Source organism: Elephantulus edwardii, unplaced genomic scaffold (genome assembly GCF_000299155.1).
Source record: "Elephantulus edwardii isolate Elephantulus edwardi_28Jun2011 unplaced genomic scaffold, EleEdw1.0 scaffold00302, whole genome shotgun sequence".
In the NCBI taxonomy this organism is placed as follows: Eukaryota; Metazoa; Chordata; class Mammalia; order Macroscelidea; family Macroscelididae; genus Elephantulus; species Elephantulus edwardii.
This window is the reverse complement of record NW_006400052.1, coordinates 2,250,873-2,261,847: the sequence shown is the minus strand read 5'-3', so window position 1 is coordinate 2,261,847 and position 10,975 is coordinate 2,250,873. Positions and strand designations below refer to the sequence as shown.

General features: G+C 56.2%; 1 protein-coding gene across 3 annotated transcripts in view; it reads left to right on the top strand.

The window, feature by feature from the left end:
• Positions 1-1,348: 1,348 nt before the first annotated feature.
• Positions 1,349-10,975, top strand: part of POU2F2 (POU class 2 homeobox 2) — a 39,229-nt gene continuing 29,602 nt past the window's right edge. Inside the window, exons 1-4 of one of the 3 annotated variants that reach the window (XM_006900934.1) lie at positions 1,349-1,426; positions 9,452-9,517; positions 9,639-9,673; positions 9,800-9,856. In XM_006900934.1, coding sequence (XP_006900996.1) covers positions 1,399-1,426; positions 9,452-9,517; positions 9,639-9,673; positions 9,800-9,856 — 186 coding nt within the window. In that variant the 5' untranslated portion in view covers positions 1,349-1,398. The remainder of the gene's footprint in view (positions 1,427-9,451; positions 9,518-9,638; positions 9,674-9,799; positions 9,857-10,975) is intronic. The other 2 variants (XM_006900933.1, XM_006900932.1) reach the window with 2 other exon arrangements.

Here is a 10,975-nt window from a genome sequence, read left to right as displayed (position 1 = left end):
TGTGTGTTGACAGGTTCCTCCTGAGGGTCTCCTCCGTACACCTGACCTAGAGGGCTGTCTGGGTGCACGAGTTCCACAGTCAGAGGGGAGACACTGGTGTGGACTGGCCTGCTACATGGGTACACGAGTGCAGATATGCCCAGAGCCCACAGGTCCACGCGAGCGGCTGAGAGGGTAGAGAGAGAGGGCTCATGATGGGGCAGGAGCACTAGACGTGTGTTCGTGGTATCCACGTGTGTGCGAAGCGCAGGGTCCGCGTGCAGAAACAGCTGGGCGCGCGCGTGTGTGTATGTGTGTGCGCGCACGCGCGCGAGCAGCCTGCCCCGTGGGCGCGCGTGTTGGGGGCTCGCGCGTCAGCATGAGCGTCTCCTGCGGGCCCCGGGGGTTGCTTGGAGGCGCCGGGCGGCTGGGTAGCCACGGCCACGGCGGCCAGGAGGGGACGGGGCCGCGCCGGCCGCGCCTTTGTTTGCGCCGTGCGCCGGGAGCCCTGCGCCTTTGTGTGACCCTCGCAGGTGTGCGCGCCGGGCGGGGGCGCGGAGGGGAGCGGAGCGGAAGAAGGGGCGCCCCCTCCGCGGCGGCCCCGCCCTCCGGCCCATTGGCTGAGCGCTGCCGCCCTCTGGTGGGCTCGGCGGGAAGCGCGGGCGCCGCAGCGCGCGGGGCTGACCGGCCGGCAGGGGACTCAGCTCTCTCCTCCACCGGGGACCCCTTGGGTCCCCGCAACGGCCCCTGGCTGGCTTCTCGCAGCCCCCGGCCAGCGCTCTGAGCCACCGCCTGCACTGCTCCTGCTTACTGCTCCTTCCCAGTGCTGTTTGTTCCCAGACGCCTCACCTGCAGACAGGTGCGCGGCTCGGCCCTGCCTCCCGCCAACCCGCCGCGGCCACCTCCTCCCCGTGCGCTCCTTGCCCAAGCACGTCTGTGGGCTGCTGGAAAAGTCACCTGACTTAGCGGACGCTCGGTCTTTTCGTCTGTAAAATGGGGTACACAGTAGTCCCTCCTGAGGGCGCTGCTGTGAGGCCTCGGCGAGGTGACGCCTGGCAGGTGCGAGGCGCTGGGATCAGCATCGGAAAAGCGACATCCGCGCCTCAAAGTTGCTGGCGAGCGTTCCATTTTTGTTACTGTGGGCCTTCCCTCTCTTCCTGACCGTGACCCCCCAGCGCAACTGTCCCTAGACCTTGGGGGGCATCTGGAGGGGTGAGCCCTTCCAGCACCTTCCCCTGCCCCCACCCCACCCCATCGGGGTGGGCTCCTGGGCAGGCACCGGCTTTGGGGCATTTTCCCTTCCGAAGGGGGCGGCCCGGCCCTGCGGTTTCCTCCCTGGGTGGCTTCCGGCGGGGAGGGCTTGGCCCTCAGAGGGCGGGGAGATGACACAGTTGTTCCCGCAGCCCCGCCGGCGAGAACATGGTTCACTCCAGCATGGGGGCTCCAGGTAAGAGTCTGCTCCGCGGATGGAGAGGACACAGGGCTTTGGGCTTTGCGCCTCTGACCTTCCTCCCCGCAGTCCCCTTTGCCCTTTCGCTCTGCCCTTTAGTAACCCCTTCTTCCCGCCCTCTGAGTCCCCAGTGCCTCAACCGCCTCTTTGTCCTCAACTTCCAACACCCCTGTCTTACCACTACTGTCTTGCTCTGTGGGGTGAGGAGGAGGTGAAGCCAAGTTTGGTGTGTCAAGCCCTTAAAGTGAATTGGGGGACATGGGTCATCTTTGGGTGAAGATTGCAAAGGAGTTGGACTTGGGGCAGGTGTTCTACTTTTGAGTGTCTGTGTTTTAAGTCATTCTGAATGTGACAGTCACGTACCTGTGTGTGAGTGAGTGTGGGGGGCTGTTTTGTGCACCATTGTAAGGATAACCTTGACAGTGATCTCTTGGCACACTCTCATCTCTGACAACCCCTAGATCAGCACTGATTCCATCATCCTGTGCCCCCCAGCCTGCCTTCTCTTGTCTTAGATGCTCTTCCCACGGTTGAAGTTTGACTCTGTTTGTATGCCCGTGAGCCAGCCTCCCCATCAAATTTCAGCTGACGGCGTGAACACTGTGTACCAGGCAGTATACAAGGAGAAATTTTTATTTGTCAGCTCAATTAATAGAAGAACACCTTTGCAGAATGATAAAAGAGCCCTGATGGCGTCGTGAGTAACATTTCAGGCTCCTAACCAAAAAGTCAGCAGTTCAAATCCACCAGCTGATGAGCAGTTTCCTTCCATAAAGATTTGCCAGCTTGGAAACCTGATGGATGGTTGCTGTGAGCTGGAACTAAGTGGATGACAGTGAATTTGGTTGGGGGTTTTTGCATAATGATAATGATTACTTGGCAGTGTTGGTGGGAGGGTTAAGTGAGACATTATTTGTAAACTGTTAGCATAGTGTCTGGAATACGCACGATAAGCATCCAAACGTGATGATGGTCATTTCGCTGTGGTCAGTTATTCTTGCTCTTGAGTATCTGCAGGTAAGGGGTGTTCGTCATCCTTCCCCAACACACTTTGCTGAGCCCTCCTGGGCTGGATGTCAGGAAAACAAATGGAGAAGAGGAAGCTCTGGTCCTGTGTCCCTGGAGTCCTCAGTCCAGGGCAGAGAGCTGGACCTGTCAGCCGATAGTGACAGCTCAGAGGCGCTGCGGCTGGCATGGTGTAGTGTGGGGCTTGTAGAAGCCCAGAGACAGCACAGAGGCCTTCCTGGAGGAGGGGATGGCTAAAGTGAGATCTGCAGATAAGTGGGTGTGAGTAAGCAGAGGAGGCAAGGTGGGCTCTGAGATGGCTTGTGTTTATTTATTGTAATGACTGCGTAGCTGAGCTGTGTGTACGTGTATGTGTGTCACACAGAGCAGTCACAGAGTCCTCTGTCTGCACACACAGTGTCTGCTTCCACACTGACTCTGTTCCTATGTGGGGCTGAGTGGGGACCTTGTATGTGCGTGAACATCAGGGCTCTGTGCTTAAATGGGCTGAAGTGACTCAGAGAGTGTGAGTGTGTGTGTGTCCAGTCATATGTGGCTGTGTGTATATCTGACTCTGTGTGTGTGTGATCTGAGAGTGTGTGCATCTGGTCATGTGTGACTGCGTGTGTATCTGTGTGTGACTGAGTATGCAAGCCTGTATAGATCTGGCTGTATGTGACGGCATATGTGTGAGAGTGTCTGTGCCTGACTCTGTGTGTGTGACTCAGAGTGTGTGTGAGTATGTACATATCTACCGACTGTATGTGACTGAGTGTGTATGTGTGTGTGTGTGTGTGAATGCCTGACTGGGGCTGCTCGTGTATATGTCTGAGCATGTGTTTTGCATACCGACCATGTCATCATGCCTAGTCATGTGTCTTTTTCTGCAGCCTGTGCCCCTTCCTGCCTGTGACCTGTGCTCACCTGTTTCAGGAGTGTGTTTGCATGCTCTCCTGCCGTGCCCTTGGCTGGCCCTTGCTTGTTGTTGGCACAGCTGTGAGGCCACCTCTCTTGCTCTGTTTGCTGTCCATATCTCCATCCCTTCCTCCTGACATCTCAGGAGCGCTCCATCCTGCAGCACCACCCAGGGCCAGCTGCAGGGCTAGGCAGGTGTGGGGGGAGGCAGGGGGGTGTGAGGCGTTGCTCTTGGGGAGCCACAAAGGTTCCCAGCAACAGGGACCCTGCCCACAGGGGCTCCCGGGGGCACCGCCTTGATTGAGACTGGCTGCGGGGGCAGGGGACCCAGGGGACAGGCCAAGTGGGGCTGGGAGGGGTGAGGGGCAGCCCTTGGGCCCTCTATATTTAGTCCCATTTTCGGTAAGTGCTAACGAGAAGCTGGCTCAAGTCTGCTAAAACTGGCTGGGGGAAATGCAGAGGAGAAGTGAAAGTCCAGGGAGGGCAGAGAGGGAGGGCAGGGAGGACCCAGAGCCCAGCAGGCAGATCAGCCAGCGGGACCAGGGCTGGGGACCCTTGGTGGGCTTGACCCAAGAAGGGAAGGAATCAAGTGGCCTTGCCAGGCTGGGCTTTGCTTTCCCCTGTCCGTTCCACTTAAATGTCCTCACCAGGGAGGGCCAGGGGAGGGAAGTGACACTGAACCATAATTGACAACTGACTTTCTGTGTGACTGAGGCATCCAGAGGGCCCAGAAGGTGCCAGTGCATGTTAGGATGGACCTGGAGCGTTAAAAACCTGAATTCTCGGGTCACACCCCGGCCTGAGTATGGGAGCAGGTGGCTGCAGAATTTCTTTGGAAGCTGAGATCAGGGACCCTGCCCACTAGGTGGGCTTAGCTGGCCTCTTGAGGGTCCCTCCAGTTCCAGCCCGAGAGTCCACCATTCAGGTGTTACATGTGGCTTTTTGTCCCTAATTTGGCAGGTGGGCATGATTTGATGAGGCCCTTATCTTTGGGCTTGGGGAGCAAGGAAGAGAGGGCAGAGAGGTGTGCACGGGGCAAGGATAGAGTGAGCAGGTCATCCCAGGAGCAGTGGGCACAGGTCAGGGATGGAGTGAGCGGGCCGTGCTGGAAGAGATGGGCACACGGGGCAGGGGTGGAGTGAGTGGGCCGTGCCGGGAGAGGTGGGCACGGGGCAGGGGTGGAGTGAGCGGGCCGTGCCGGGAGAGGTGGGCACGGGGCAGGGGTGGAGGGAGTGGGCCGTGCCAGGAGAGGTGAGGAGAACTTGAGGTAGACTGGCTGAGAAGGCTATATGTTGGACTGCTAACTGAAAGGTCGGAGGTTTGAATCCACCAGGTTGCTCTGAGGTGAGGCTGTCTGCTCTTTTAAGATCTCTTGTCTCAGAGACCTGATGAAGGGACGTCATGAGTTAGAATTGACTTGGCCACAGTGAGTTTAGGGAGAAGAAAAGCAGCCCAGGTAGCTTGGTGTGTTACTGGCTGGGCTGCTGAAGGAAATGTCAGTGGTTTGAATCCCTCAGCTGCTTGTCAGGCAGTCTGACTCCAGGCACTGTGTTTCTGGGAGGCAAATACTCACATTCCCTCAGACCACGGTTGTCTTTCCCCATGAGGGACCTTGACTTAGAGCCCAGTTAGGGGGAAGGTGGGGTTGGATAACAGCAGATTTCGAGGTCTTTCATTCCAAGAACAGAGTTTCAGCTCTGGATAGTGTGACTCCAGATAGTAGCCCTGGGCTACTGTGTGTGATGGAGAGCAGTGCAGGCCAGGAGGAGCCTAATGAGAGAATTGGGGAGGGCTTCATAGAGGTGCTGATATGTGAGCCAGGGCCCCAAAGAGAAGTTGGAGTTTGCCCAGAGAGGAGGAACTGGTCATCAGGCAGAGAAGAGCAGAGGCAAAGGCCTGGAGGAAAGGTGTCCATCTCTGGTCCACACACCCTGAGCAGGTTGGGGACCCTAGAATGAGCCGGACCCACCTTTGGACGCTTCATCAAGGACACAGCCTGCACTGGGTCCTGGATGAGCAGGAGGTGGACAGAGTGGGGAACAGCATCCTAGGGAGAGGAGACACTGGAACCTGGGGAAACATTTGTTAAAGGGCAGAGAGACAGATGGACAGAGGTAGGACAGGTAAGGCTCAGAGAGAGCTGCAGGAGGGTGAGGGGAGGGGCTGTTCCTTCATTTATTACCGATCCTGAGCTTTGTGCTGCCAGGGATCCAGGGATCCATCGCAGATATCCTGCCCTGCGAGTCTGCTGGGAGGAAGATCTGGACGCAGCCTTGGGACAGCGGGAGGCCAGGGGCCACGGGGGGGCCGAGGAGGCTCGAGGCCTTTCTTGGATGGGATGAGGTCAGAGCTGCTGTGGTCTTTAACAGGAGGGGCATTCTCTAGCCAGCCAGGGTGTAGAAGCTTCCTCCAGCACAGAGGGGCTGAAGAGCTTCTGTGTGATGGAAAGGGGCCAGGGATAGGTAGTGGAGGAGAGAAGGGGTCACCCCTGAAGGCCTGGCAAGGAGCATGAGGTGGGGAAACTGAGCTGGACTTCCAGGGTGGTAAGGAGGTTGGGACTTAGGGCAGGTCAGCCAACACCCAAGGCGGCCATTGGGCCAGTTCCCACTCACAGTGACTGTGTGGGACAGGGCGGAACCTCTTCACAGGTTTCCAAGACTGTCATTCGTTATGGAAAGAGACTGTCACATCTTCATTCTGCTGAGCAACTGCTGAATGTCAACCTGGGACTTCTGTTGGCACCTGAGTGCTTAACCACTGTGCCACCATGGTTCCTCTGGTGTTACTGGATTAGTCAGAATCTGACTACTGTTTGCTGTTTGCGCAGCTGCTCTGGAATCAGGAGTGAGGTCTCATCGCCAGGCTCCTGGGGTGTCTGCCCACCTGTCCTATTAGCCCCTTAAGGATCCTCCATCCCCAGAAGATCCTAGTCCACGTCCCAGTGTCCACCAGCCATCACCTCCTCAGGACTCTGTGCTTTGTTCATTACCTGCCTTAATATTTTTTTCTTTTGTGAAAATATATAATTTACATATAGTAAAAACCTAAAATTTTAAGCTTACAGCTTGGTGAATTTTGCATACATGTAGTGACAATATGTCAGAATTGAAGCCAATACGTATAAATATTTTTTTAAAAAGTCAGTTCAGACTGCGGAAATACGCAGTCAAGGCCTGAACTTCTTAAATAAATAAAACACAAAACTAAAAAAAAAAGTCAGTTCACTAATTCATACTCAAGGTGGACATTCTTCCTGTTTCTGAGGCTGTAAACCTTTACAAGAGGAGAGTACCCATCTTTCTCCGTCAGTGGGATTTGAACAACACATCATCAGCCCAATACAGCACCCACTATGCCACCAGAGTAGGGATTCATGAAAACACCAAGCAGATCAAGATACAGCCTGTTCCCAATCCCCTGGTCAGCTTCCTCATGTCCTTTCCATTGCACCCCAAAACACCCCACTAATCTGATTGTTACCCTCTGAGGCTTGACTCCCAGGTCTTGGGGGATGTTATTGCTCCCAGGAGCTCCCCTCCTTTCTCTCAGCAGGATATCTGTGGACATAAGGAGTTTGTGGGAACTGGGAGTTTATCCTCGGTTACACTGGAGCGTTCCATGCGTGGATACACCCTGTGTTGTTTATTCATTCACCTGCTGGTGTAGGCTGGGTTGCTGCCAGTACCGAGGTCTCAGGAAAACCTGTGGTGAACGTTTGTGTCCATCAGTTTCATGGGCATGTGCCCGTTCCCCTGGGGCAGCTGCCCAGGAGTGGCCCTGCTGTTCTATTAATTTCTACCGAAGAGTGCTTGTACTACTTTACACGCCCACCTGAAATGTAAAGCCTTGAGATTTTCGATTAGGAATTTAAAATCTGAGTGGTGTTCCTGTTACGTTATCCTCGCATAGTAAAATTCCTGAACACCCTGCTCCAGTGGGTTCTTTTTCCCTGTTGCTGAGAATTTCCTGTCCCTCCCCTGAGCTGGTCATCTTGAACTATTTTAGGATCAGAGCGAGCTAGAGTTGAACAGCTCCTTTGATAAGGATGGCGTTGTGGTTTAGGTGAAAATTTCAGACTGAGTTCTAGGGGCAAATTGAAGGTCTTGAATAAGATCTGAGGTTGAGTGCAGAGTCAAGGTCAAGTGAAGGACTCGGATCATATGGACTTAGTGAGCAGGGGGTGTTGAATGTCACCACACACCAGAACTGACCCAGTGACAGGAGAGTTTCAGTTGAAAGATGACTGAATGGAGTCCCTGGGTGACACGAATTTGACTGCAAACCAAAAGATTGTTGTTGCTGCTGCTGCTGTTGTTGTGTACCTTCAAGTTGGAACCGACCCATGGAGAATTTTCAGAGGCAGTAAATTGAAGCAGGAGCGGCATCCACTTCCGTAATAGCTTGCCTCCGGAAACACTGTGAATCTGGAGAGAGGACGAGAGACATACAAGTGTTGACGACTCTCCTTCATAGGGTCGCTAAGAGTCGCCTGCGACTCGACGGCACTTAACGACAACAAATTGCATGAGAGGAAATCGCTTCGAAACTTGTTCCTTTGCAGCACAATTCCTTTCTACTAAGCCACCAGAGCTCCCTGAGGTCAGTGGTTTGGGTCCACCCTTAAGGGCCTCAGAAGGAAGCCCTACGGATGTGCTTTGGGAAGGCCACACCCCGACATCTCGGGGAGCCCGGTTCTGCTCTGCGGTGTGTGTGGAATCTGCTTCACTGAAAAGGGTCTCGTTTTGTATTTTAAAGAGATTGAGAGTGAGGTACATTCAGCCTGGACGTGCCTCGGATCAGGGCCAGAGAACACTGGGCTTGAGACGTTGTCCACATGGGTTAGGGCTGGAGGATGTTGGGAGTGAGGTGAGAAGTCGAGGTTGGTGCCCACTGTGGTCCTGGTTAGAATTAGGATCTCTGGCCTCATGAAGACCTGGTGGTCCTTCTCCTGTTACAGAGACCCTTTCGTAGAACCCCACTACCTTCCTCCATAAAATACCAACTGCTGACGGGAGTTGGTCGTTGTAAGGCGTGAGGCCCTGCTGGGTGTTATTCACCTTCTAGGCCTGTCTCTGGTTTGACAGGAAGTTGAGCCTCAGGGGTGAGTTCGGTTCCAGGCTCATAGGGTTGCTTACAGTTGTAGTTTTGGGGACCTGAGAGCCTGGTTATTTTTGTGACATTGGTTTTGTTCCATATTTTTCTCTTGGTCTGTCCTGGATCCTCTGCTGTGACCGCTCTCAGCGTGGTCGGCAGGGACAGCGGGCACCATCCAGTTCTTCAGGTGTTGGAGTCATGGAGGTTGAAGTTCATGTGGTCCGATCGCTGTTGAACCAGAGGAGGGACTTTTCTGTTGGTTTGTGTCCTCTCCTTCTCAGCTTGATTCCTGACACCCTCCCTTGGAGGCTTGGTTCATGTCTGGGGCCCAGGAATTACGGAAGGGAATTATGTTTGTAGGGGTGATATATTTAGACTGGGCTGGACGTACAGAGGGGTTCAAGGCTGAAGTTCCAGGCCAGGGCTTGGGTTAGGTTAGGGGAACAAGGTCCAGGGCAGAGCGGATGGAGTGGGGAATGTGCCGAATGCAAGAAAGCGAGCCAGGTGGGAGTGAGATACAGACAGGAAAGTGGTGGGCCGGGGCTGCGAGGGTCCGAGGGCGGCTGAATCACACGTGTAGGTCTGACAGCTGAATCCCGTCCCATCACACCCCCCGGGTCCCACTCAGAGCGGAAAACTTGTCTCACCCGAAACCTTGCGAGGCAGGACAGCCGAGGTTGGAGGAGGGCTACGCTTGCTCTCACCCCTTTGGAACATCGCCTGCCACTTCCCGGGGGGGCTGATGGCTTCTCTTGACCCCTCCTGCCTCCATCGCAGGGCCTCACAGTGGGTGACACTGGTGTGCCAACTTCTGAGAAGATGACAGGGATCAGATCCCCGGCCTCCCAAAGGCACCTCTTGGGTCCTACTGGACCAGGGCAGAATGAGGGTCTGTCTGTTGGGAGGATCACGTCCGAGGTAGCAAGGCCAAGGGCTGGAGCTAGGGGAGAGGCATGGGACTCCCTTGGCTTCCCAACTCTCACCCCTTCACTCCTCCTCTGTCCCCAGAAATAAGAATGTCTAAGCCCCTGGAGGCCGAGAAGCAAGGTCTGGACTCGCCGTCAGAGCACGCAGGTAGGGGGGGGGGGCAGTGGGTCCTTGTGATCACCTGGAGGGTGGCAGGGAGGGGGCAGGTGTGGTGGGAGACCCCCGGTCACAAACTGGTGCCAACTCTGCCCTCTCCCTCTCTTTGCAGACACCGAAAGAAATGGACCTGACACTAACCATCAGGTGAGGAAGGCAGTGGGGTGAAGGGGGCCGAGGGGGCCGGGGCAGAACGGGGCCGGGAGGGGCAGAAAGGGTGTTGAGCAGCTCTACCTCACTGGCCATCTCCCCACCCCTATTTTCTCTTCTCAGAACCCCCAAAATAAGACATCCCCATTTTCTGTGTCCCCAACTGGCCCCAGCACCAAGGTAAGCACCCTTAGAATAATAGCCAGGGAAGATAGGGAAGTGGCCTTGGGGTGGGCAGGATCTGGGAAGGGCTGGTCAGCCTGGACCCAAGGAGGTACCTTGTCGGAGAAGTTCCTCCCACCCTTTTCACCCTCGGGTTCCCGCCCCAGGCCTGTGACTCACCCAGGCTCCTTCCCCTTCCCTGGGGGGTGGGGGTGACCAGGGAAATCCCCCCCAGGGCCCCAGGGCGATGAACAACAGGAAGCTGAGGGCCCGCCCCCATCCCGACTTCCCTGACAGAACAGGGCCTGTGCCACCCCCCACCTCCCGCCCCAACATACCCGGGGAGAGGGCCAGAGATGCAGTGAGGGGTCTACGTGGTGGGGTTACAGTGAAAAAGATGAGGGAGGCAGGAAGTGGCCAGACCATGTCTCTTCCAAACGCAGGTGGGCCAGGCCACTGAGCACTGCCGGGCCACCTCAGTGCTTCCCGAGCCAGGCAGATCTGGGTCAGCAGGTGGCCCAGGGGCCTGAAGGCAGCACGGGGGTGCGGGCAGCAGGGACATGAGGGTCCATGGGTCTCTGATCACAGGTAGCAGGGGATGGCCGGGAGGCTGAGACCTTGCCCTCTGTTCACCTCAGACTTGCTCTGTGACCCTGGGATAGTCACTTCCCCTCTCTGGGATCTTTAGTTTCCTCTTGTCTAATATGGGATGGGACAGGGTAGGGGCACAGGCTGGAGGGCATCAGCGGTCCCCTCTCCCTCTGCAGTTGTGGGCGGACAGAGTGCTCTGTAAGCTGCTGTCCTCCGTCCACCGTGAGCACTGGAGTGAGAACCCTGGGCAGAAGGGGCTCTGACCTTCTCTGTCCTCAGTCTCGTAGTATCCTCCATGCCCAGGGTGTGTCCATCCTCCACTTCCCCCAACTCCCTCCTTGGCTCAATCTCATCTGGCCTCCTCCATCTTCTAACAGACTGTGTCCGTCCTCTGCACCCCCCCCTTGGCTTAGTCTCCTTTGGCCTCCTCCATCCTGGGCCCCTAGTCTCCTCCATCCCGGGCCCCCAGCCTCGTCCATCCCGGGCCCCCAGCCTCGTCCATCCCGGGCCCCCAGCCTCGTCCATCCCGGGCCCCCAGCCTCGTCC